Source organism: Aquila chrysaetos, chromosome 7, assembly GCF_900496995.4.
Source record: "Aquila chrysaetos chrysaetos chromosome 7, bAquChr1.4, whole genome shotgun sequence".
NCBI classification, from domain to species: Eukaryota; Metazoa; Chordata; class Aves; order Accipitriformes; family Accipitridae; genus Aquila; species Aquila chrysaetos.
This window is the reverse complement of record NC_044010.1, coordinates 35,721,121-35,748,097: the sequence shown is the minus strand read 5'-3', so window position 1 is coordinate 35,748,097 and position 26,977 is coordinate 35,721,121. Positions and strand designations below refer to the sequence as shown.

At 51.4% G+C, this 26,977-nt stretch overlaps 1 protein-coding gene across 1 annotated transcript; it reads left to right on the top strand.

Annotated features, from left to right (window-relative positions):
- Positions 1-390: 390 nt before the first annotated feature.
- On the top strand, positions 391-26,228 carry LOC115344064 (cystathionine beta-synthase-like). Its single transcript, XM_030020873.2, has 16 exons — positions 391-509; positions 2,269-2,423; positions 6,333-6,439; positions 8,789-8,923; positions 10,284-10,363; positions 11,604-11,735; positions 13,044-13,113; positions 14,403-14,494; positions 15,636-15,761; positions 16,791-16,875; positions 18,491-18,596; positions 19,192-19,263; positions 20,507-20,641; positions 21,209-21,317; positions 22,074-22,158; positions 24,672-26,228. The coding sequence occupies exons 1-16, from the start codon at positions 498-500 to the stop codon at positions 24,767-24,769; spliced, it is 1,599 nt and encodes a 532-aa protein (XP_029876733.1). The 5' UTR covers positions 391-497; the 3' UTR covers positions 24,770-26,228.
- Positions 26,229-26,977: the final 749 nt, after the last annotated feature.

Here is a 26,977-nt window from a genome sequence, read left to right as displayed (position 1 = left end):
GGAGGCAAAGTTTGCCGAGAGATTTTTTTTGTCAGCTGCTGGGTCCAAGCCGTTTTGGCGTGACCGCCCTGCATCCTCACGGTCTCTCGCTGCTTTGTGAGTCTGGGGTCAGTGTCTCTGGAGGAGAAAAGGCAGCTCAGCGCCTGATGTGGAGGTGGCCCGGTGTCACCTGCCTGCCATCCTGCTTCGAGCTTCGGTTGTGGGGCCAGGTGGAGACACAAGGTTGTTGACCTCCATCTTTGGAGATGCCCTAGGGCTTCTAGCTGAGAAGAAAGCTCGGCCGTGTGCCGTGGGCCATTTCAGTCCTCTGCTTTTGCCAGAACGATGGTGTGGTGTATTTCTGTGTTTCAGGGACAGCCCAACACTCAGGGAGCGAACGAGAGCCCCGTCCGCCCAGCCGGTGGGGAAAGCACGGTGCTGACCTCAGGTAGTGCCGCCGTCCTGCTTCAAAGCAGCTCCTGCCAAGTGGGTGAAACGAGCAAGCGAGCGGAAGAAGGATGGCAGAGATGGTAATTAAGGCTGCCCTTGGGCTCACATGTCGAGCCACAAATTAATTAGATAATCAGGACCCAGCCATAACAGCCTGCTGGCTGCTTGCCTGGCCGTTGTGAGTCAGCTGGGCTTCGCAGGCACTGCAGGCAGCCCGGGTGTCCGGGGCGGGCAGAGCGGTGGCTTTATGGCCTGGGATGAAGACGATGCTCCGCAGACCTGTCGGCCTCCGCTATCTGTGCGGTGCACGTTGGCTCCAGCATCCTCCCGTCAGTGGCCTGAATTCCCTCCCCGGGGCAGTAGCTAGAGTGGATTTCCCACATCCCCTCCCCTCCACGTGGCAGCAGGGCTGGCCCTTCTGCAGGCAGTCCTCTGCGTTTAGAAATGGGGTCTTTCTTTGTGTCACTGGTTTGGTTCTACCGAATTTCAAAATTACGTCTTTGTTCTCAATCTGAAGTTAAACGTGGAAGGAAGGTCCAACATCACGATCATGCCCTTGAGAATTTCTACCACAGTATAGTTTACGAGAGCATTACACTTGCTGTAATTGCAAAATGCACCACCACAGTAGTGTGGGAAGACAGGGCAGGCTGTGCTACAACAAGTAGGTCAACGCCAACTTTCACCCTCAACTGAAGTAAGACACAAGTCTCTAACCAGGACCCTACTGAGCTGCAAGATCCCTTTATTCAGCAAAGGCTGAATCAAGGCAAATTCATTCTGTGAACAAGCCAGAAAAGAAACTTCCAGTTACCAAAATCATGTGTCTTTTCTCCATGCGGCTGGTTTCATTAGCAGAAAAGGGTGGCTGATGAATTGCAGAGAGGGTCACTCCAAACCGCCATGTAACCTTTGTTTCTGCTATTGGTCAGTAGCAAATGCTGAGAACAAACTATAAAACCAGCCTCCTTTTCTCTGTATATGCGCAAGCAACACGGAGAAACCAGCACAGCAAATTACCATGTTCACAGAGCGCAGGTACCATTAGAGCCAGTGTGTTTAAAAGTCACTGAAGAACTCGACCTTTGCAAACTTGTTTAATCCTTTCATGGTTCCACTTTTACCTGCTCTGCTCCTATAGCTGTTCCCAATAATTTCATTTTGCCTTATTATTTGGTGTTGAGAAACAAAAAAAGTGTTTCTCAGTCACCTTCTCCAGATCCCCCAGGATTTACAGCCCACTGTCACTACCAGCCACCTGTCTCATTTCCAGTCTGATGAGTCCTCCTCTATTTAAGTTGTTTTGCTGTGGAACTTGCTCTGTACCCCTTTGCTGCCCTTTCCTGATGTTTTGTTTCTATAGATTCTCTTTTTTCACTTTTAATAAACTCAGATGCCAGAGCAGGGGTGTCCTTAGGCCCTTTGAGGCCCACTACCACCGTACAAGTATTCTCAAATTATTGCTGGGTAGACTTATCTGCAGTTTCTTCACTGCTAGGGTGAAAAATATTGCTCTTGACCAAATAATTAAATACAGAGCACTAAATTTTCTAGTGGAGGCGATGCTTCAATGTACATTAGAGCAGGGGAAGATTTACTAGAGATGGTGGCCAAATGATGGTTTACCATGTGCGTGGTCTAGTATACCACTCCGAAAGAGCAATTTTATGCATCTGTTAGAACTGGGTTTTTGAAATGCCGGTAGGGATGCCCCATGCAGGCTGGCCACCCTGTCTTCACACCCAAATGTAATTTCTTGCCTTTGACAACTATTGCTCAGGTGCCTGCCCACCCGCTTTTCCTCCCAGGTGACTGTGGGTCTCTATTTCCACAACACAGGAGCTGACCAAGACGTGCCTGCTCATGAACAGCAGTTGCATGGGGAGTCAGGAAAGCAAAGCCGACAGCACGTGGATTCTTCCCAACTTGCCCAGTAAGTGCACATGGACAGCTGCAACACCTGCCACCAAGTCTCCACACTCCTGCATGCCCTTGTAAGTAATTCCTTCGTGCTGGTTATTTCAGAGTGCAGACACCTCAGTGTCTTTTTCTGAAGAAGAAGTATTATTGTTACACCAGGATGGTCATGACCAGAAGTCAGTAGTATGACAATATGTTATGTTAATGATGGTTTATTTTCCAGAAGGCAAATCCCACCTAGTATCTCCTCTCCAGGAAGAACTTTCTCACTCCCTTTAATCTTGCAGAAAGATGTGGCTGGCTCAGGACTCAGCTCTGTGTTTTCTAGCACATGTTTGAAAACATCTGCTAGTTTGTTGCCTCTTATTTTAGAAGATTGAAGATGAACATATTTCAGAGGTAGATTTCAACCAGGGACTTGTACGCTTCTGCAGAGTGAACTCTGTGAGGTCTGGTGTTGCACAGCAGAAGTGAAGGCACTCCCGACTGCTAGGGACTCGAGGAGGTGCAGGAATGGCTCTCCTGGCTGTAGCGTAATGCATGCATATACCCCAAAGCTGTTGCACCCATCCCGTTGTACAGCACAGTCAGTAACGGCCATACAGTAACCAGTAAAAGGGCTGCAGTCTGGCTGCCCTTGTTCATTCAAACAGTCTGAAGCTGCGTGTAAGAAGATTTCAAGGTACTCGTGATGTCTTTACCGATGGCTAGGATGCCTTCACGAAAATGCATTACCAAGGCCTGGGCTTTTAAATAAGTAGAAAATGGCCCACGCAGAGGTTGCCTACTCTGGGTAAGCAACCCAAGAGCGCAGTGCAAAGCAAAGTGATTGCTATGAGCGGTTCTTGTCCTCACAGCAGTGGGTTACCTCCCAGGGTGAGGTAAGCCTGCCAAAGCGCCCAGACTAGACTTGAAGAGAGGTGCTTTAATGGCCCAGCAAACCAGACCCAGCCAAGCTATTAAAGATAAGGCTGGCCTATAAATGTCAGGGGAACTGCGGACACGTCCCTGCTGTGCCAAAAGATGTAAAACATGAATTCAGCTCCATCCAGTGAGGAACCGGAGCCCACGGGAGGTGCGGCACCGCTCTGCGTGGACGCCTGCCAGCCGGGAGCCGGCTGGGGAGCTTCGTACTGCCTGCCAGGCAGGACACGGGCACGGGCAGAGCGGAGCCACCGGCACGCGTGAAGCCCAGGACAGCCTCTGGGTCTGGCAGATGAAGGAGGGAGGAGCGGGATCCACAGCCCCAGAGCTGATCCAGCAAACGCGCATCCAGGCACTCCCCCAGGGCAATCCCTGCAGCTAGCACCTGAGGATAGGATCAGCTCTTTTCAGTCAACCTGTTTTGGTTTGGTTTTTCTCAGTTATGCTGAGCAGGATTACATTCTTGGGTTTTAGAAATTTAGCATCAGGGTGCCACGGGGCAGCAAGGTGGGGGCCAGTGCGGGGGCCCATCCCACCCCCCAGCCAGGAGGTGGGCAGCCTGGGGGGGCACCAGGGCAGCCCCAGGCCCAGGGAATTGGGCAGCTCCCTGGGGATGGGGTCTGGCTGCAGCATCTCTGGGGCAGGGACTGAAACATAACCCACCATATAGCAGTGAAGAAAATACAGTGGGACACGTCACATCATTTCTTTTACTTTGCAGAAGTGCATGGAGGGGGTTGGTTTGTTTGCTCTGCTCTGGGTAAACCACAGATGGCAGCCGAGGTAGCAAAAATCTCTGGACTTTCTGAGATTCCCGTGTGAAACCTGATTGAGTTTTGGGGATAGAAGCAGAGAATGGCGGGGGAGGGAGAAGGCAAGATGTTATTTTAATTAAGAATATTAATTATTTAAATTTTCCCAAAGATACAGAGGTAGACTGGTTCTGATATCCCTTGAGCTAATTCTGGCCTTCTATAACCTCAGCAAGAATCACTTGGTTTGCCAGGACTGTTTTTCCCCTGGACACCTTATAGAATAACATGCCATGAGCAAAAGCAGAAATCTTGGAGAAAAACCGTCCTTGTCTGCTGCGATCCTGAACTGATACCAGCAGCTGCAGGACTAGAGTGTCCCCACCACATCCTTTGGGAGCACCAAAGGCATTTGCCACAGATCCTTGTATCCCCATAGACCTGCTGCCTTCAGGCACACAGGCGCAGAGCTCACGCAGCTGGGGAAGGAAGCTGACCGTGCGGCTATTATTCTTGTATTAAAATATGGTAGTGATTAGGAAAGGAATTTGATAGGAACTGCAGAAAATTTGCCCCAAAGTGAGAGAAAAGCTAGTCTTTTTAGGGGAGGGTAGCTGGTGGCAGTGCAAAAGAGCAGAGTCCGGTTTCTGGTTCCCACCTTTGCCCTCCCAGCAAGGCTCGCCCCGGCATGCAGGGCAGCACAGGTTGCCTTCCCCTTCCCTGTCCCCTCGCCAGGCTCCGCCACTGCAGACCCCAGGGCTGCACAGCACCTCACCATGCCACATCACGCCTCGCTGCGGTTCAAAGGGCACGGTAGCATCTCGTTTACCACAATTGCAGTTACTAGCTGAAGGTAAATAAATGGCCTATCTTTCTTCTCTCGAGCTGACTTCCTGCAATCCAGATGTGTACCGTAATACGCAGGTCACTCTCTGGAAAGCCAGGCTCTAGTTAAATGCTGCCCGAAGGAGCTGAAGTCTCTTTGTGCCATGGCTCAGCCCCACTGAGCGTTTTGGTGGCTTTTAGAGCAGATGGAAAATCACTGCAGCTGTGGGGGAAGCTCATTTATTGAGTTAATGCCTCACATTTACCAGCACTCAATAGAGATTGCAATGTGCGCAGTAACACTTTCCATGGAGGGAGAGGTAACAGCACGCGTGTAATACTCCATCATTTCTGGGCTTGAGATGTAAGGAAGCTGGCTCCTCTTGGTAGTAAAGACCTGCCCTAAACCACTACCCCCGTACTCTTGCAAAGCAAGAAGTGTTTATATCACGCTTGCAAAACCTGGAGGGAGGTGTGTGTGTCTTTAACTAAATCAGCATGTCGTCCCTGCAACATATGGACTTTCTGTCAGCAGACAGCCATCTGCCTAGCTGCGATAGCAGACAAGGATAACTTGGGTTCAAGGTTCAAAGGATGATAGTAGGGGAGAGCTGTGCAAAGGAGAGCTGAGCAGCGAGGGAGTGGGGCTTTTTCACCCCACTCAGAGAGAGACGTGCTGGCTATCAACCAGGGGCAATATGTTTGTGGCCCCAATAAACACAGCCCTCATCACTCTTTTCCCTCTATCCTTTAAAAAGTTCAAGGACACGAGTTCCCTGGCTGCGTGGCAAGATGCGTTCAGTTGCATGTCGGGCAAACAAGACTTTTCCATTCTGGTTGCAATTGCTGTGACGTGGTTCTTGGCTTCGGCCGGAGTCTGACAAAGACTAGCAAAACTGGGAGGCTGGATTGCACTGATCAAAGAGCTCAGTTTAATTATTTGCAAAAACCCTCCAGAGTCCTCTGTGGCTTGGGCCTTTCTGATGGCTTGGAGCCATCCTTGCAAGTCTGGGAGTCCTGGCCACGCAAGAAAGAGTTGGCCCAGAGACAGCTGATAATGCAAAAAGCAGAGGTGGTGCTGGGTAGGACGGAGGAAAGAGGAGGAGCCTTGTATTGTGCACGGCTTTCTGGCTTTCTCACCCACTACATAGAATCCCAAGGCTTGTGAGCTCTTCTCATTTCACTTAGTTATAGGCCTGGCCTAGGACCTTGCAGAACAAGACATTTCAGAACAGCCCTGAAAATTAATTACCTTATTTTTTATGCAAAAGAACTAATAACTCATTGTAAGAGTGATGGAAAACCATAACTAGTTCCTGTTGCCATTAATTGTCGATGGGGACCTTTACTCTTGGGGTTGGGGTGTCCCTTGGTGGCCTTTCTAAAGTTGCTGAAACCTCACTTAGATTTTATCTTGGTTCGTGTTGCATAACAGTTGCTTTGATGTGACATATTTCTTTTTTTTTCCCTGCATTATTTCAGGCCAGAAGAAACAAAGATCTTGCCCAACATCCTGAAGAAAATTGGCTGCACCCCAATGGTCCGAGTCAACAAGATTGGGAAGTCCTATGGGCTCAAGTGTGAGCTCTGTGAGTGTCCCCTTTCCACCAGGTTTTTCCATGCCACGAGGTGAGGGTGAGGGGCGGTGCTGGAGGGGGGCTTCAGAAGAGGCTCTGTGGAGAGCAAGTGCAGATGGGGAGGGCGAGATGCGGCACGTGTTGGGTACCCCCACTTATTAGGTTACACTACAGCCATTTGTCAGACCAAACGGGATGGTTTCAAGCTGCAGCGAGCAGGGGGGTAATGGTGGTGGAGGCATCTCTCTTCCCAAATAACAGCGGCGTAAGCTCAGACCAGAGCTGAGCTGAATTTGGAGGTGGGTGGATGACAACACGGCAACGGGCAGGGATGCTGCAGCACCCGGGGTACCATGTGGCGTGTGCAGGAGCGACCGGACGAGCCTTCCCGAAACGTGGTGTCTGGGACGGGGCGAAGGGCATGGCGGCACTTTTCCCGCAGCCTGCCCGGGTAGAGGGAGCAGCTTGGGCTGCAGGGGACACGCACCAGCGCAGCCCCTGGCCGCCAGGCAGAGCTCCCACGCAGGGAGGACTCTGCTCTGCCATGGCATCGTCTCCGCCAGGTCAGCTGGAGCTGGGCCAGGCGCTCTGCATCACTGCCCTGGGCGCAGCGATAGTTTCTTTTGGGGACCTTCCCAAAACATAGCCCTGGGCAGAGCAGCAGGGGCTGCAGACAGCTGGGTTTATCAGCGACACGCGTGCCAGGCCCTGGTGCTAAAAGCCAGGCCAAGGCGCTGGCTGCAGGGTCAGGTTTTCCAGCAGGACCCAAGTCCTCCCCCCTGAGGGGATGTTAGCGTAGGGCTGATGCTATCTCATGGAAGGATTGCTTTTAGCCTGGTCCCCTACGGACATAAGGATGATAAGATTAGGATATCTCTGTGCATATGGAGTTTTCAGTCTCCTTTCCTAGAACTTTTAACCCTATTAATTAATTTCAGCCAAATTGGGCGGAAGGACAGATGTCTCAGAAGCAGTAAGAGTCAGGAGAGTCACGTAGCTGGGTAAGAAGGAGCGACTTGAGTGCTCACCCTGCAACCTCTACGTTGCACCGCCTCTCGCTTCCCAGAATGAGACCTCAGGGGACGGTGGGGATCCATGGAACAGAGGTGGCGGAGGCAGGAGGACAGGTCTGCAACGCCTGGTCCACCTCTGAAGCAGACTGTCCCGTGGAGGATGTCTCGCTGGGGCAGGCGCCTTAGGGGCATGGGAGGATTTGGTGCAAACAGCAGCGGGGAAGCCGGGGAGACCCAGTTTGGTGGGATGGTGTCTCCCTCCCCTGGCGCAGGAGGGGAAGGAGAGCGGGACGGGCAGAGCAGCTACACGGTCCTCTCTGAGCTGCAGGTCAGCACGGAGCCTCTTACCCAGCAAATGTAGGAGTGCTGGCAGCACTGCTGCGTCAAGGAAGCAGTTACGGTTGGATGGGATTACCTTGTAACCTCTGTGCCTCCAGGGTTGTCTGTGTAGCTGAATTTTTGGCACTTTGCGTTATAAAATGTAATGATGAGCACAAGATTTTTTTCCCCGTTCTGGCTGCTCAAGTATCAGGTTGATTTCTCAGCCTCAAGTAGCTGTCTCCGCTAAGATGAAGTGAATGACACCCTGAAAGTACCCATTTCTCCCTGTTGTCCATAAAACAGAGCTCAGTACCATCAGTTCAGATGTAGATGTTCATCAAAACCTCGGTAAGAAGAGTCCTGCCCCAAGCGTTAGTGGTGTGGAGGACCTGATTAGGAACTGAGGTGTGCCTTGCAGTTTGAGCATGCCTTGGGAAGTCTCCATTACTTGTTTTTTTTGGTAGCTCAGTGAAGAAATTATAATTTTGGCTGACTTGAAAGTGCTTTTTTTTATTGTTTGTTTTTCTTTATGGCACCCCATTCAGGACTGCAGAGCAACCCTACAGAAGGGACCCTTTTTAGATACCTGTTAATAACTGCCATGCCCCAGGAAAGACCATGACATCTTGCTGTTAACCCTGTCACTGCCTTGCTCAGAAAGGAGTCCTCAAGGCAGGGTAGCAAGGTGTATTGTACCAGGGTTGGACCTTCCACCTGGCAATCCGTGTACATCCAGTTGATTTTAAACCCATCCTGGATTAACCAGGCCTGCCCGCTGCCTTCAGGGTGCTGCAGGTAGATGAAACGTGGGGGAAAGATGGACTATGGGCAGGTATGCTGATGGGTAATCCCATGACAAGCTGTGGCACCCTGTAAGCAGGTGGCAGATGTGCTCCCCTGAGCAAAGGACCATCCTGCAGCGGAGGAATGGGTGTCCTCAAATGACTGCAGCGAGGGCTGGGGGAGCAAGGAGCTGGTGCTCCCGGCTGTAGCTTGTCCCTGACAGAGCCTCCCCTTTCATTTCCAGTGGCAAAATGTGAGTACTTCAACGCGGGGGGCAGTGTGAAGGACCGCATCAGCCTGAGGATGGTGGAAGACGCAGAGAGAGCTGGGATTATAAAACCAGGAGACACACTGATTGAACCCACTTCAGGAAACACAGGTGGGAAGGGCAGGGATGCTCCCCCCGCGTGGGTACTGGGCAGGGTGGCATTTCGGAGGGGCTGCAGGAGGGGGCAGGGATTCGAGGAGCTCTTGCACTTGAAGTTACAAGGTCAGCTTTGGGCCCCACGGCTCTGGTTCTGTCCTCCCCTTGGCTCCCCTCCCGGTGGCCGTGGGCATCCTGGGGTGTTGAGGTGCCTCCTTGCTGCAATTCCAGAGGGTCCCACGCCTGCACGGGTGTGCATGGCAGGTTGCCTTGTGGCAAGGCGAACAGCCTCAGGAGCTGGAGGAGCTGGGGCAACCCCAGGTGTTTTCAGGCTGGGAAGCTCTTGAATATTAAGAGGTTCCCAGAGGGGGTTTCCCTGATGGGCTGGAAGATAAATCATCTGGTTTTTTTTCTTGTCACTGTCATCCTGCTCAGGCACTAGATTATGGTGGGGTACCAGATGAGAGGGGACAACAGAGGAGCCCCCCTGCTATTTTGCGGCCTGCACAGGACCATCAGCACAAGTTTCCATGTCCCTTTCTGCTCCCTGCACCAGCATCCCCGCCATGGCAGGGACACCTGTATGTGCATAGCGTGCTTTCCTGCAAAAAGGCACAACAGAGGCTGTTGAGGTGCTCTGGACGGAGTTGAGGCCATGTCCCTCGGGGCACTCCCCACGCAGAGTGGGGCTCAACTCCAGGAATTTTGCTCCTTACTGGCTCATTGCTGCAGACATCTCAGAGCCAGCCCCCCCGCCTTTTCCTGGCCACCCCTCAGACACGGGGGCGAGGGGACCTGTGTGTCCCCAGGGGCTGTTCCCCAGGTGGCTCGTGCTGGCTGCCAGCCCACCCGGGGCAGTAGCATCCTCCCTACAGCCTCTCGCAGGGACACACTGCTCCAGCCTCACCTTCCTCCTCTAGCTGGGGAGCAGCTGGCTCCATCCATCACCCCCAGTGAAACTGGAGCAGAGGTCTCCTTTGCTTGCTCATCACGGGGTGACATGTGCAGCTTCGTGGGTGTCCCGTTCCCCCCCCCCCCTCCACTGACATCATTTGAGGGGGAGGGGAAGGCACTCCTGAAGCAAAATCACCTCTCTCCCGTGTTTTGGAAAACAAAGGAAGAGGAACGCTAATAGATTCCTGCTAGCAAGAGGGATACTGCAGCTCGGCTCCCCTGTTACCGCATCCTCCCACGCTCACTGGCACTCCCGGCTCATCACAAGAGGCTCGCGGAGGATGCCCTCACCTGTAGCTCGTCGGTGAACATTTCTAGGTTACGTTCACTGGTGGGAGAGAGGACCGTAGGAAGCAACGCATGTCAGTTGGCCTTGCCAAATGCTGTTGTCAACCAATTCCCTTTCCTCCCCACCACCTAGGAATCGGGCTGGCACTGGTAGCTGCAGTGAAAGGTTACCGCTGCATCATTGTCTTGCCGGAGAAAATGAGCATGGAGAAGGTCAGAGCTCTGTACGGTATTACCCCACAGCCGGGGAACATCTCCTTCCCTGTCTCTCTCTGCCTCTCCCTTTCTAGAGATGGAGTGCCCTCTCCTTTAAAGGGTAACAAGCCTTGCCACGCACACTGACATAGCTCTGTAGTTATTCAGAAGATGTCCTCTTGATGAAAAAAAAGCACGCTGTGATGGCCTGGCTGATTATCCAGTGTCAGCAGTGCAGCTGGGGTCATGTGTTAGCAAACACAGTGCATGGCTGCAGAGACATGGAGCAGTATCTGCTGTCAGTGAGGGCAAGGGCCGGACGGAGTGGAGGAGAGGCAGGCAGGTGCCTGTCCTGCTAAATTCCCCTCTGACATCTGATGTGTCACTTGGTCTCCCTGTGTCTCTACGGTTTTCTTTAACCTGGAGACACTTACGGTTGTCTGAGCTGCTTTCTTGAGATGGTGGAAGTCAAGTCACTTGCACAAGAGCTGATGATCAGGTAAAACTGCTGTCCCGGAGATGGCAGAAATCTCTGCCCTGGGGAGCCAAAAGTCTCACAAACTGCTCAGCTGAAGTCATGCCAGTGAAGCCAGACCTGGACCCTGACTTGGCTCAGAACGGAGCCCTTCTCCAAAGCACCACCCTCATTTCAACCTAAATCTCACTTAAGCTCAGTCTGGATCAAATGCCACCTCCAGCTGCCATGGCCTTCATCTCCAGCCGCCCCAACACTCGCCCACCCTTCTCTTTTGACCCCCTCTCCCCCCCAGCAACTGCATCTCCCAGTGGATTAATACCTTAAGGCTGACTTGTAGTTGCTCCTTCCCCGTGCTTGTTGAGGGGAGAGAAGAGACTTGGGACAAAGACAGCTTTAAGACCTCCTCCTTGCATGCGGGAGCTCAGACCACAGCACATAGGAGACCTGCTCCCTACCCCGGTTCTCTCTGCCCCTTTCCCCAGGCACGAAGGAGCAGCGCAGTGTTACCTACCTCCGCCGTGTCCCCAGCCTGCCCTCCGAGTAGGACAGGGCACGAGGCCAGGTTAGAATCTGTGTGCCAGCTTCAGGCAGGAGGCCCTGGGTGCCAGGAGGATGTCAGAGATAGTAAAACTGAGAATCGGACATTGTATCTCCAAATGCTAAATGTCTCCCGCATGCAAAGCTCCTCTGGCATCTGACACTGCCATGAGCCCGCAGGTTCGGATTACCATCGCTACATGGGATCAGTTGCGTTACATCTACTCTCTTGCCTCCCCAAAGGTCGATATTCTGAAGGCGCTGGGTGTCGAAATCGTGAGGACCCCGTGCACCCGCTTTGATGCCCCGGAGTCTAACATTCGTGTTGCCTGGAAGCTGAAAAGTGAAATCCCAAACTCTCACATCCTGGACCAGGTAAATGCCGTTCCTCCACTGACTCTCTTTCCAGTTTATAGCAAGTGTTCCAAGTGTGCCTGTGTTTGGGGGCTTCGTTCAGACTGGCAGCGGAGGCAGATTTCGTCAGCGTTTTATGGTGTTTGAAACTTAATCTCTCCTCTCTAAAGCACGGGGTGGCAGAAACAAAATAAGGGACACTTCCAAACTTGTAATACTTCTGCCAAAGCCTGGATGTGGGCGAGGCTGGGTTTTGTTGCACAATTCAAAGACTTCTCAAATTGCTTCAGATTTAACTCTGACCTAAAATAAAATCACTTTTTATGCCTGGCTAGCAGCCTCTGTTCTGCCTCAAAAATATGCCTCATGCTGTAAAGGGCAAACACTGATGATTCATGCCAGCAGTTCCTGCAGCACTGGGTCTTGTACAGGAGGGCACTTCTCCCTTCGGTCTGACCCCGCTGCAGAAAGGCATCCCTATAGAGAGTAGGGAGCCCCTATAGTGCAGAAAAGTCAGGGAAGCTCCTTCCTTTTAAGAAAAAGGGAGCTCAATGTCTGAATACACTTTTCAGAAGCAGCCTGGCCTACGGGTGTGAATGTGGGGCTGCACACATTTCAGTGCTGTACCTGTGTACCCCCCGTGGAAAACCCCTCTGGACAGGTAGGACAACTACTCTGGCCCAGAGTTCCCAGCCACCTAACATGCTGCACTGCCAACCACAAATGCCCCTAAATGACAAAGCAGCTCTCAAAATTATATATATATAAAACATATATATATATATCATACATATATATATATATGACACTTGAAAAGTTTTCTAATATGACTTTTGAGGAGGTTTGTTTTGTTTTGTTTTCTGAACTTTTTAGGAACATTGTGGGGCTGTGTTTTCAACTTTTTAGAGGCAACAGGAAAGGTTAAAAGGTTATCTAAGCAATAGCTAAAATACGGAGGCAATCCTCTCTCTCTGGCAGCTAGGGCTTTAACAAAACCACCAGATCCCACAAAACCTGGCAATGCAGCATATGGGACAGCCGCACCGTTCCCCACACTGAACCGGCACCAAGTGCCAGAGAGTGAGTGAGTGTGGGCACATTTAATCTTGCAGCGTGGACAAATCCCAAGTGTCCTTGGAAATCTGTCCCAAAGTGACAACCAGGAGGAATACCTGTGACCTGGCCTGGCCAGGTTGCAGTCCACCCCTCACTGGGAGAGGAGGGGGCAGTTGCATGCTTTGGGTAAAGTTTGTCAGGAGCTATTGCTAGTTTGGTATTTGACCGACGCTTCACACAGTAACTCTTGCTGTTCTCTGTTGAAATAAACAGTACCGAAATCCAAGCAACCCCCTGGCTCATTACGACACCACAGCTGAGGAGATCCTGGAGCAGTGCGAAGGTACCGTCTGTGCTGTTGTTTCTACGTGCCGAGAGTGTGCAGAGGGCTATAGCCCTCTCCGAGAGGTTTATTTTACATCATTTATTGACCTAAATGTCTAGAAAGGGCCAAAAGGGCCTCTGTAGGGGAAGGCACCCTTGATAATACTGACACGCAGAGTGTAGCGACTTCTCATGATCCACTCCAGATACACCTGAGCCTGCAGGGCTTCCCTGCTGTGGCCTCCCATTTCAAAAGCCTGAGGGAGGAGACCAGAGGCTTAACAAATTCAGGCTGTACCGGCGGAGGAAGAACCCGTCTCTTGGTGGCTACAACGTCTCTGCAACCTGTCAGCTGGGAAAGCAAAATTGCCCAAGAGGCCTCACTGGGGAATATAAATCCATCAGGGCATGGCAGGCCGCGTCTGATCCAGCACACTCATTTGCAAATCAAAACAGACTGAAACTTCACAGCCTAATGACTGTTGATGTGACAGCTGGGGGAGGATAAAGGACTATCCCAGTCCATGGCTGTGCAGATAGAAGTGAAATTTATTGCCAGTACTGGGAGCACTGCAAAATGTAAACAGGACTCGAGGGTTTTAACTGGAGAGCAGTTATCATAACAGTAAAGCAGTTGGGTAGCAACAGGAACAAGAGAGTCCCAGCCTTCCCTCCACTACAGTGTTTAGCTTTGCTCCTGCTGGCTGCCAGCAGTGACTTACAAGTCCCCTTTTCCCAATGCAGTTGCAGCATAAGGCTCTGAAGGCCTGACTGATTCTGCTCCTACCAGTCCTCAATCGGTATAATTTCACTGATGCCAGTGGGACTACATCTGACCAACACGGGTGCCAGGGCAGAGCTCTGTCACCTCTCCACTGTGGATGCTAACACTAGCTGAAAAGTTGTGCCTGTTATTGATACGTGCTGCTATTCATGTGCGTGCTTTCCTTCGACGTGGTGCGGTTTGAAAGGGCTGGAAGGGCTGAGATACTCCCTCCCCCTTAAGCCGGTAGATGCCAAAGACGCAGAAATCGTGGAGACCAGTGGGAGACCTGGAGGTCACCTCCAGCCCTCTGCGCTGAGGCAGGATCAGTTGTGCTCAGATCCTGCAAGCTCTCCTGAGCTTCTTCACAGGACCCCACTTTGGCCGTTAGCATGACCTCTGCCTGTCCTTTCCGCACACGGGGTTCTAGCAGCCGAGGGACACAGGACACGGGCTCTGCGTCTGCGCAGTGCCCTGAATAGAGGGGAGACCATGCTGGAGACCGTGCTGAGTCCCTGCAAGCCTCTCTCTTCCCTGACCTGCAGGCAAGGTCCACATGGTGGTGATTGGGTCTGGCACAGGAGGCACCATCACTGGCATCGCCAGGAAGCTGAAGGAGAAGTGCCCGGAGTGCAAGGTAAGCTGGGAGGCAGGGCTGCCTGCTGGGAGCCGTGACCCCCCTGGGTTTTCCCGTCTGCGCTTTTGATCAAGCCTAATCCCATGGCTCATGTGAGCTAGCAGTTGTTGTCTCCGCCTATCTGGTTTTTTACAGTGAGCTTGGCTTTTATTGGAAGCAATGTGGTGTTACGCTCACCTTGACCTAGATCCATCCGAGTGCCTTAGAAGTCAAAGGCTGCATAGCCCCGCCACTAAGCCCACCCCGCCTGGTGCCCTGCCCTTGGCAGGACACTGTCAGACATCCACTGCAGAGGTGGCTGGCCCAGCTGATGGCATTACTGCTCCTGGCTAACCCGCCTGCAGAAAGGTTCTGTTCTGGCAGCTCTGCAAATGGTGCAGACTGCGCAAGTGCTTCTCATCTGTCGTTGCAAAAGCCTCCGTGCTTTATGGTTGACACCAGTCATAGATGCTCATTCTGCAGAGCTTGTGCTTCGAGGCAGACTGGAGGCCTGACAGTTACTGCCTCTCTGGCGTGGTCAGTGTGTGAGCGATCCCTGATCCACCAGAGGCAAATTGAGATGGTGAGGACCCAGGCACTGGAGGACCTCGGCATGAGATTACCTTGCTGACTGCTTGAAGCTGTGTGTGGAGAGTGTCACCATCCCTTCTCAAGCTGTGTGCTGAGGGAGGCAACCTCGGCCCAGACATAAAGCTATAAGCAACCAGGGAGGTGCCACTGTCAGCCAGCATGACTAGATCCTGAAAGGATGTCTAGCTATGGGTTTCCACAGGTTTGAGCTAGCTGGCTGGCTTTGCACTGGAGCAGATTAAGGAGCACTCACACTATCCTAAGGGCTGAGCTTTGGAAGTAGCAGGCTCTGCCAAAGGGGTGATGACAAACACCTTGAGAGTGATAACATGTTAAGCCACCAGTCACTCCTGCAGCAGCTGAACACTACCTAGGATCTATTTAAAAGGCCAGCAGGAAACAGTACCCTTTTATCCTGGAAGGTCTCCATGCCACCAGTGGATAGGAATATTAATGAATATCATGGGAAGGAAAACTTGCTGATAAGGCGTGGGTCATTTTTCCTTTGAGTTGTGTATTTGACTATTTCTGAACTCCCTTTGTGGTTTAATAAAACTTCCTTCCCTCAAAGATCATTGGTGTAGATCCCGACGGCTCCATCGTCGCTCTGCCCAGTGAGATGAACAGGACGAACACCACAACGATCGAAGTGGAGGGCATTGGGCATGACTTTATCCCTACTGTCCTTGACAGATCAGTAAGTAGCCATGTGATGACAGGCTTCTGTCTGTTCTTTGGCGTTGCATCCAGCCTACTCCCAAGTTCAGAAGTAGCTGGCTCTGGCACCCGGCTATGGTCCAGCCCTAAGGCTACTTGTGTACCTTCCCAGCGCAGAACAAGCTGCTGGGGGGGGATTGGGACCCCAGCACTAGAGCGTCTCTCTGAGTAAACCTGATTATAACTGACCTACAAGGAGAAGGCAAATACAGGGGCAAACAAGGAGTATGCCAGAGTACCAGCCTCCTCAGCTCAGCCTCACCAACGTTCAGAAGGTGCCTCTCTCACTACTATCACACAGAAGAGGTCAGTGCTGAGGCTGCTCTTCATCACACTAGCGTTTTCTGAGCCTTCACTGTCATAGGCACCACAATCACACAGCAGAAAGCTTGCACCATTTATGGGCTGGAAGACAAGATCCAAGCCATGTAAGACAACAGATCATGAATCTTGTCAAGTTTCTTCTCGGTGTATCAGTTGCCACCAGGCACAGAGCTTTAAAGCCCTAATTCAAGCTGCGTGCGTTCCCCTGGCCTCATTCTTAGAAAGGTCCCCCACAGCCTCAGACCCCAGATTCTCTCTGCTTTCAGATGTTGTGTTAACTACACCTCTGCTGTCGGCACATGGCTTTAGAGCTGTGACCTGTAATAACCCAAAACTCTTTTTGTAGTTGGATCTGACTTTCCCTGGCAAAATCTTGACCATTAGTGTAGCCTAGCCTGGGACATCGTGAACATGACTCCTTCTTCCGCATCCTGACTCTGGACCTGTCAGACATCCCTAACTCTCCAAGGAAAGGGTGCTGGCTGGAAAGGCTAGAGTGGGTGCCTGCAAGCAAGGACACCCTCCAGACCAAGGATGCCCTGACAAATGCGTTTGCTTTCAACAAGTGTGGAAAGCAGCTCAAAGCTGCCAGGTGTTGTAGGCATCAGCACCACTGCATGCCTCAGAGGGTCGGGACAGCCTGAAAAAACACCGCCAAGACCCAACCTTCTTGCTTTCTCTTCAGGTGGTTGATCAGTGGTATAAATGCAATGACAGAGACTCGTTCCTCATGTCTCGCAGGCTGATCAGAGAGGAGGGATTATTGTGCGGTAAGCACCAGTGACAACAGTTGCTTCTCTTAACAAACTTTCTGAACCTTATCCTTTCGGGACCAAAATGCTTTGGGGTAGGTGTTCTCTGCATTTTGTGTCTGCTGGGTTAACAGGGCTGAATGGCTGAACCCCGATCTGGTGTGCAGGTCACTGTAGAATTCAGAGGTGTGGCCGTGAGTCCATGGTCTGGGATCTGACTCATCGGCCACAATAATTATAGAAGCAATAACTCTCCTCTTACCGGAGCACTTTTGCACATGGAACTGGATCTTCAGACCTAACCGTGTGTGGTGTAGTGTTACACAGGCTGAAGAGAGGATTAATGGGACTCGGGGCAGAACAGGTGGGCTAAAACTGTCGCTCCGCCAACAACTCTGCGAGGCTGTACTCTCTGTCGTTGAACGGTTGCCACACTAGAGGTGCCAGGTTTGGACCAGGAAAGTTTGAAAGTAAAGAAAGTGTAAGATGTTCTTACTGAGTATTTCTCCCTGTGCCAACAAGCTGTAAGTGATCCCACCAGCTTTCCAAAATGAACAGGTGCCCTCAGACAAACCCTGCCTGTACCCTAAGAGCCTCTACACAGCATCAGCGTTTTTTCAGCCTTCCTTGCCACCGAGCAGATAGCTATATATTTGCATCCAGGACCAGACAATATGTAGGCTTGTAGTTACAGCTGATAAAAGTCCTGAGCGCTCACATCCAGGGAGTTTTGAAAAAGATTGGGCCATTTGTAATGAAACGCTTAAATGTTGATTTAACCTAGCAGGCACAGAGTCACTGTGTTTCAACAGAAACCACTTGCTGAACTCAACTATAATTTGTGAATAGCTTCATGTTCCCTGAACTGCATTTTTCAGGGCCTTGCCTCATTTGTTTGAAAAATGTGACCCAGTGCTAATTAACCTGCTGTAAAATACGTGCTGCCTTGAATGCAGCGTGTAATTGGCACACAGATAGTGGAATGTGTTTGACTTCCAGTACTCGAACTACTGGTGGAAGAATTGCCTCTGTAAAGCAGGGACCTGCTTTTCCTACGTGCAGCAAACCACATGCGTGCACACGGACACAGAGAGCGTTTAAGTCTTCCCATCACGTTGGCCTGGTATTCCAAGCATGAATGTAATGTTTATGGTTTTTTCAGTCTTTACAATGTATTTAAAGCCAATCTTTGATTGCCAAATATGTCAGCCAGAAGCTCTAGATTTGGCATGGTCTTCTCCTCACCCAAAGGAAGGGTGAGGTGTGGTATGAATGTCCCTGTATTTCAGCCTTTGGTCTGCCTGCGGACTCACCGCAAGAAGTGGTTCCTGAAGTTCATAAGGTGACTCTTATGCTGCCTCAAAAGCCCATTGCCAAGAGCCACCATATGAACACGTCCCTTCAGTCCCTACCTCTTCCTGACCCTAAAACCTGCAAGGCTGTGGGACCGATTGTCCTCCCACTCCCAGCGTCCCGAGCTGCCCTGGCGCACGAGATGCCACCTCTGCCTCGGCTTTGCCTGGGTGCCTCTGCGCCGTTAGCTGGGGCAGTTCTGTGCCCCACGCTCTGGGACTGTGGCCCTACACCCTGGGCAGCCCCAACGCTTGTCTTTCTCTTCTTGGTATCTGTCCAGGAGGCAGCTCGGGCAGTGCCATGTCCGTCGCCGTGCGGGCTGCCAAGGACCTGAAGGAAGGTCAGCGCTGCGTCGTCATCCTGCCCGACTCCGTCAGGAACTACATGTGAGTTTCCCGCATCCTCACCTGCTTTCCAGCATTGGGGCGGGAGATCCCATAGCCTTCTCCCTCACTCTCTGCATATGGCCCGGGTTGGGGCCATGGGGCCCTTCGGTGACATGAGCTTAGCACTGCTGAGCCCAGGTGGTGTGGGTTGCTGGAGAGACACCCCAATAACTCTGACAGCATGGCAACTGGAGTGAGCCCAGAGCTGGGAGTTTCCCTCGAGCAGCTCACAGGAAAAAAAAAACAAAACAACAAAACAACAGGGAGAAATAGCATACTACCATAGCAAGCACCAGGGGCTTGGTGCTGGGACACTTGGGTTTTATTTCCTCTTGTCACTGACTTACTGCACGGAGCACGAATCAGTCAAGCTACAGTTTTTGAACTTGCATGCCTAAAGTTAGGAAGGCAAATAGCTGGCATGCTTCTAAGAGTTACTGAGCACCCACAGCTCCCATTGACCTTAAAAGGGGCTAAGAGCAGCCAGCTGCAAAAATCATGGGAGCCCTGGGGCAGTGCTATGGTCTAGTGCATGAAACAAAGCACGACTTCTTCTGGAAGGCTCACAGACTCGCTCTTTGTTGGTGATTTCTAGGTCCAAATTTTTGAATGATAAGTGGATGATAAAAAATGGTTTCCTAAATGACGTCCAGGAGCACAAGCCTTGGTAAGACAACTTCCGCCAATACAAACTGTGCTAAGGGAATCAACTTTCTGGGTCTGGAAATTATTATCTTCAAAGGAAAATATTATCTTTCAGTATTTAGAAAAAAACGCAGTTAAGTCCAGATCCCTCTGGGGAGGCCGTAATGTCAGCTCCTCTCCTTTGAGTGGTTAGATGTCCCAGTTCTTCAATCAAAGTCTACAGAGGAGTGGTTTCTGTACCAAAGTTGTCAATCCACTCCCATGAGGCAGTCATTGTCCAGGCCACCTAAACCCTGCTGAACAGAGCGGCTGAGGTGGACACCTAGGTCCACTCAAAACCTCCTCTCTCTACTCCACAGCTGATGTTCAAAGGACCATCGGGCCAGCAGGGAAATGGGTCCCTGCTGCGGCAAGCACCCTTTCAAACAGCTCTGGAGGTCTTTTCAGGCAGGGAACAGTAAATTTTCACTTTCCAGAGCTCCGAGACAGAAAAGATGACCAACTCAGCCGTCTCTTGGACACCATGGGTCCCCTCAAGGCAGGGAATCACAGACAAACTGTTAATGCCAGTTGACATGTTGCTGGGCAAATGCCAGTTGTTTAGAAAGCGCCTAGTCTCACTTTAAAGACAGCAGGTATTATTGATGTCACCTGCTCGTTTGGGTTACTATAACCAAAGGTTATTGCAAAATATTTCCTAAAAACTTAATACATTTCCAAAGCCTCTCGTGACTGGTTAGAATTCTTCTTGGCCCTTGCAGCCTCTAGCATTGCCCTGCCTTTGCAAGGACAAAGGGCTGAGATGAGTGGTCCTCAGCAAACAAGCATAGCTTGTCCCTTGTAAGTCACACGAGCATCTGTGCCAGGCTCTCTCCTGGAGGAGCTGCAAATGCTGCATTTTGAGGACCAAACATACAAACCGAAGAAGTAAAACTGGCAGGGCTTCCCACTCATGAGCCTGAGGTGAAGTCCTCAGTAACTTCCTTGGATTCAGGACAGCTCAGCACCTTGCCAACTGTTGGCCTCAGCCCTGCCTCTGGAGTTGTATGAATACCGGGCATGGGGAAATCTTGGCTTCAACAAGACCCGGCCATGGTGGACTTGTAGCATTATTTCTTTGGGGATAGGAGCGAGGCGAGCTTTGCAGGCAGGCAGAATATCTCTGCGTGGTTGGTCTCATCTCTACTGGCCTTGCCTCCCTGAGCAAGGTCCACAGCCATGCAGCAGAGAGGAACAGCTTGGTGCTGCCATTTGTCTTCCAACAGGTGGTGGAACATCAAGGTGCAGAAACTGAATCTCTCAGCCCCTCTCATTCTCCTCCCAGAAGTCAGCTGTCAAAAGGCAATTGAGATCCTCCAGGAGAAGGGATATGACCAAGCTCCTGTTGTTGCTGAATCAGGGTAACTATTTTTGCTCGTTACAAAGGTGGCCATTCACATAGGAAAAGCAGCTATGATGAAGCTAAAGAGAAAGTCCCATTTACTGATCCAGCGATGGGGCTCTTGCGTTGGATTCTGTTGTGCGTATTTTTAAAATATCATCTGCCTCCTTGTGAAGATTCATCAAGAAAAATCCCTGTAAACGAGCTAGTTAAAGTCAAAGCCAAATCTAGTGCGCACCAGACTCAGCAGAGGTTGGATCAGTGCACAGGCAAGGGAAAGCCAGAGGAGAGGGGAGGGCTGGGTGGGAAATGCAGACAAATAAGCAACTGGAGAGCCCACAAGTTTTCCTTCTCCCAGCTGCTAAAAGTCCTGCACTGCAACAGCAGACTTTAACTACTGTTAAACCAACAGCTTGGTGAGGACAAGGATCTTCTTGTCCTGCTCACATGAGGAGAAATCTGGTGCCTCCCACTGACGGCAGCAGCAATTTAGTCACTGACTTCAAGGGGAGCAGTTCAGCCCCTACATAAAACACGTGCCCTACCTCAGGTCTGACCTTTTGGAAAACTCCCTGTTCCCTTACAGACTTATTTTGGGAATGGTGACCCTCAGCAACACCCTCACCTCAGTGCTGGCTGGAAACGCACAGTTCTCAGACCCTGTTACGAAGGTCATCTACGACCAGTTCTCAAAGGTACCGCTAAGGCTGTGGCTGGTGTCAACCGCTGTCCGGGGATGGGGAGAGGGGGAGAGGTGCACCACCACCCTGAGGTGGGAGAGGAGCTGGGAGAAGAGGTTAATGAAAAGACAGAGAGATGAAGGTAGAGAGAGGTGGGGAGGGTGATGGCAACTTCATGGAGGTGAGAGTAAGGACAAGGCACCTGCAAAAATGCTGCTGAGCCTGTGAGGTTCAGACATGGGAGCTTTTACACCAGGAGCAAAGTGTTTGAATGTCCACTCCCAATCTTACATTGCCAGAGGATTTCATCCAGCTGGGGAATCAGCACCTTCTGAGATCAGAGCCCAGCCATTGCCAGGGCTCAGCAGGGCTGGGGCAACAGGCACGTGCTCTGACGGGACGCAGGGCAGGTCCTGTGGGTGTGCGGGGGGCGAATGCCTGGTCAGATGGCCATCAATGGTCCAGAGATGCAGCGAGGTAAACGGATGGTGCTTTAGGGCAGCTGGAGCCATCACCTCATGCTGACCCATGGAGGCCCTTTGGGCTGAGGGGAGACAGTCCTGTATTTCAGCTACAGCAAAGCCAGGTTTGCAGGTTGCCTGCATCCTCTCCCATCTCTCCAAAACAGTGCCGGGTGGGTGAGGTGCACCTGATCTTGGTCCAGCTGGGTGCCACCCTGCCCACTCATGGCCACAGTCAGAGGCAGGTGTCAGGCTCCACACCACTGTCCTTTAAAGTGAAACGTAAAATGTCTCTTTTTGTCCTGTTTAGATTGGCCTGGAGGACAGTCTTGGGAAGCTTTCCTGCATCCTGGAGAACGACCATTTTGCTATTGTTGTACACGAGCAAATGCAGTGTAGGTATCTGCAGTAGCACTGTATGGGCTTTGCATGAATGTTTGAGAGGGGAAAGGGAAATTCTCAAACTGAGCTTGGTAGGTATCGGCACAGCTGCTCCACATGTGCAGCCCCTGAGCCTTTGCAGGAAGGATTCCTGCCCGTGGCTCTGCAAAGCCCTGGAACTGCGAACTATTCACCCATTTCTTTTCCTGACACCAGAGGGATGAGGGGAGAGGGGGAAGCCTTAACTACAGGAGCCTGGGACCAGCACACTACCGGCTGTGTGTCCTGCAGGAGCACTTCCCAGATCCTGGCCATGGGAGCTGTGTTGTCCCCCCACGCAGGGGTGACGCTGAAGCACCCATCAGCTCCATCCCCTCCCCTCATGTTGTGGTTTCCCATGGAAACCCACTTGGGGGGATGGGAAGGTATTCATTATGGGATTTCGTTTGGTCCCCTCTGACAGCCAAGGTGGACTGTAGGTAGCAGTTTGGGGTGCAGTGCTTTTGCTGCACAGCTGTAGGCTCAGGCCTCAAGTACTCATTTAGTCTCTTGACCCTGAATTCAAATCACTGCCTTGCTGGCTGTGGGCAACAGAGGAAACAAGGGGGAAGTTAGGGCTCTCTGTAGACTTAGTATCCCAAGGGCAAGGTCGAAAGGAGCATTTGGGCATATTAGATAAAGCTTAGGTGGAATTCAGGCATGTAAGTGCAAGGGAACAAAATACACAGTCTGCATCCCACTGCTTAAAGACCTTCTGCTGTGCGTGCCCAGAGGCTGTGCCATCTTCTCCGAACACCCCTGTTCCCACTTGCCACCCCTGGATGCGCAGCCAAGAGATGTCCTTATGTCTGTGTGCCCCAAGGGGGCTGGGTAAATTGATACACTAAGGGGCCTTGCGTGCTGGGTGCTATCAGACACCTACCCCGGAGGTCCAGGGTAAGTCGAGACAGCTGAAAACAAATGCGTTGGACCGTGAGTAAGCCCTGTGGCAGGGGCACATGAGTTGGGAGTCAGGAGGCACAACGCACACCGATGCGTGCAGCCTGAGGCATCTGTGTATGAGCCTTACCTGGACCATGGCTGGATACAGGGATGCTCTGCCAGTTCGGGAGCACCATTAGACTAGTCCAATAAAGCAGTCGCACCAGTAGCTTTGGTTTATTCTCAGCCCACTGTAGAGCCACCCCCTCCCTGCTGAAGTAAACCTGCTCAGTAGAGTCACGTGCAGTTGGACCACGTCAGCGCAAGAGTTGCTGACACGTTGATGGCAGCAGGGATCACACCTTGTTGCTCCCCTGACCCAAAGAGGTGTGGTGGCAGGTGCTGTTCTGCAAACCTGACTTAACACATCTTTCCAGTATAATTATACCGTAAAACTTCTAGAAGTACAAATTTGGCCTTATCTCAAGGGAGTTGCTTTGTTTAAAATGTTAGCAACGTGAAAAAGCAGTCAGAAGACCCATGTTTAGGTCTTCTAAATTGGAGCTGAAGGGTGTAATTATACTGATTTTATGGGTTTACACATTGAACATGCAAAGCATTCCTACGGTGAGCAGCATGCAATAGTGCGCTGTATCAACTGCCAGCAAAGGGCTGCCTGCTGAACTCGGGGCCTCCAAAACCCACCGTGTGCAAACATCCAAACCCCTCTGCTTGTATCTCCGTGGCCTGCTGCCCCAAAACCCCATCAGCTCTAAGGCTGGCTTGCAAGTCCAGCTATGTTTCCACAAAATGTTGCAAACAAGTGTCTCTCACTCAAAACTGCCTTTGATGCACATTTCCAATTCTCTCTCCAAAAATGTTAGGCAGAATTTCCTTTCTTCTCAGCTATGTTGTCATAATATAATGAAAATTTATTTGTATCACATTTTGATATAAATTATATGGTATCTGCAAATTAAATGGTACCCACCAAAAAATATCAGCCAGCTGTACACAGTGCCTCTTGCTCTGGTTTTCAAACAAGACCAGTTTTCTTTTCCAGAGCTGCTGTTTTAATGCCGTCACAGTGACTCCCTTATTTATTACTTTCTTCCCACACCTTTGGAGCTTGCATTTTATCTCGTGTTTGGACTCTGGTGGCTAGTTTTATTTTTATTTAAGAAAACATTTCTCAGATAGTTAAAGCAATTGTTGCAATGCTGTTTTATTAATGGTGGTGTAGGACCTTATGAGAACAGAGCAGAAAGTTCTGCTCTTAAAGAAAGAGTCCCATTACTTTGCCCTGAAAAGTTTTGTGGTGCAAGTCAGAAGCAGGACTGGAACAGAGGTTGGGTAAAAACAGCTGGGAAATTAAGTTTCCTGCTCTGGTAAGGAGTGCATTACCTGCAGCTAAAACCTCCCTGACATTATCCCAGTAACCCAAATGAGGCTGCATCAGTCATTTCTGCTGAGGCAGAGCAGAGACAACTGCTGTCCCTATTAAAGTTTTCTCTTCATAAGCGAATAGCAGACTCTGCACAGCTGTGGGGGGGGGAGTTTCTTCTTTTTTTTTTTCCCGCTAAACCGGCATTTTCTGTGCTTACAGTCAATGGCAATGGCAGTTCCTTCATGAAGCAGATGGTGTTTGGCGTGGTCACGGCGATGGACCTCCTCACCTTTGTCAGCAGAAATGACAAGAAGTAGCACAGCAGTTTGGCTGCACCCACCTCCGCTCCTCCGGCAGGGCCAGCCGCTCCCCCCGAGCCTGAACCACCTGGCTGACGGTGCTTTCTGGTCCAATCCAGCTGATAGTTTCTCAAAATGACTAGGTGAAAATTGTAATGTAATAACCATTTGTCCAGTAAATGCCACCCAGAATATCACTAAAGAGAAGATAACTCAAGAAATTGCGTTTAATAGCCATGTTTGGTTACATGGAGCTACCCAGGGCTGGAGAGGTAACGCAGTGGGAGGGATGAGAAGGGTGCCCGGTTTTTAGCAGGTGTGGGGTTTGGTGTGTTTGCTAGCAGTAGCGCACGCGCTGCCGGTGGTGTAGTTTCCGCGAGTTGTCCTGGTCCCACCAGGGCTGGAGCCTGTCTCCGCCGTGAGAAGATCCAGCCCTCTTGAGGGCTGGGGGCAAGCCACGTGGCAGCTGCACCCTCCTGCTCCTCTCCCCCCCTCGCAGGGACGGCTGCAGGCATCCCCCAGAGACCTTCTTTCTCACCCCCCGGCTCCGTTTGGGGGCCAAGGGGGGCAGCTTTTTCCTGCCTTCCCTGGGGGCGAGTGGGAGAGGCAGAGCCCTGGAGGAGCCCTGAGGAGGGGAGCGGGTGGGACGTGGCACCCTGGTACGCGAAAGGTGGGGAGCTGGGCAGCACGGGCAGGAGGGACGGGAAGGGACAGCCGAGGGCTGTGATGGGCAGGGGGACGAGGTGCTGGGCAGGTGGGGAACGATCGCTCCCGCAGCAGCAGCTCGCCTTTGGAAGGCACCTTCCTCACCTCTGGGGGAGCGGGTGGCACCGGGTGCCTTGAGTGTGGTCCCATGGGAGGGGGCGGCGAACCGAACCCCTTCAAGACGTAAAGACTCATTCTCACGACACAGTAACTGGGAGAGGGGATACAGCTTCATCCCTGTGTCCCGTAGCAGTCATCTCATGAATATGCATCCTGAGAGCTCGTTATCGAGGGGTAGAGGGGAAGCAGAGGTTGACCTTAATTTTGCTGTCAGAGTATTATGTTCCAGGAGCTGATAATGAAGGTCAGAAGAGCCATTTGCCATGGCTGCAAAAAACATAAATGAAAGCAAATGTGAAAGGAGGGCTGTGGGACTAAACTGAAGTGCTGTTGAAACACGGGTTGGGGGAGTTGCTTTCAAAAGACACAAAGAGCTTTACAGTCTTTCCATAAGTCTCGGGAGCTGCTCCAAGGGCACAACAACCAATTCTGATTTTGGCTTGCTGCTAAGTGGCTAGTCCATACTTTCAATCTAATCCAGTTTGTATGAGACTTTTATTAAATTATAGGATGCTGAAGTATTTATATTTAGGAAGAGTGTCTCCGCTGCTTTTTGTTTCCTGAGTGACACAAGCTATACCAGATCTTCTGCGAGTTTTTGCTTGAGTAATAACCATATTTGTCCAGAAAAAGTAAAAACTTATTAGCTCAACCTCATTGTACTGTATTTATTTTAGCAACTCTGTTGCAAACTGAAGGATATTAGTCCATGCATGTATGCCAAACTCACATGAGTAAGTCTTAAAGTGCCCCGTAACTCCATGAAGCCCAGAACTGAGTCTGAATCTGGATCACTTCGCAGGCTGGCACACGCCAGACCCTTCCCGATGCCCCTAACTGCAGTATGTCCTCCAGTGCAGCAGACATGGCCGCAAGAGAAGGAGCAGAGATTTGCCTCCACCTGATAGCCAGGGGCACGTGTCTCTTTGCAGGGAGCTCCCCTTCACTGGGAGTTGGGACCCTCCCTTCCAACCCCCAGATCCCACACCTCCTATGCGAGTACCCCAATGAGACGGCTCTTGTCCCAAAGGCAGCTCATGAGTTTTAAGTTCAGGCGTGAGACAGCTCCTCCGGCTGCTCCAGAGACATGGGCACCTCCGAAAGGGTGACCTGCCCGTGCCTGGGGACCGCTGCCACCCTGCCCCAGAGAGAGCCCCTCTAAGTGTACATGGATATAAGACCCTGCACCCTGGGCAGGACTCTCCCAAGGGGTTAGGGAAGCTTTAGGATGCCTGGGTCGCACCCAAGAGCTTTGCAGCAGAAATGAGAGCTCCAGGCTGCTGATGCATGCATGTGCAAACAAGAGCTTAAGACACCTCTCCTTTTGCTTTACCAGTGCTCAAGGCCGTGGGGGACAAGCCATGCTAATGGGTTGCCTTCTCAAAAATTGCATATGTTTAT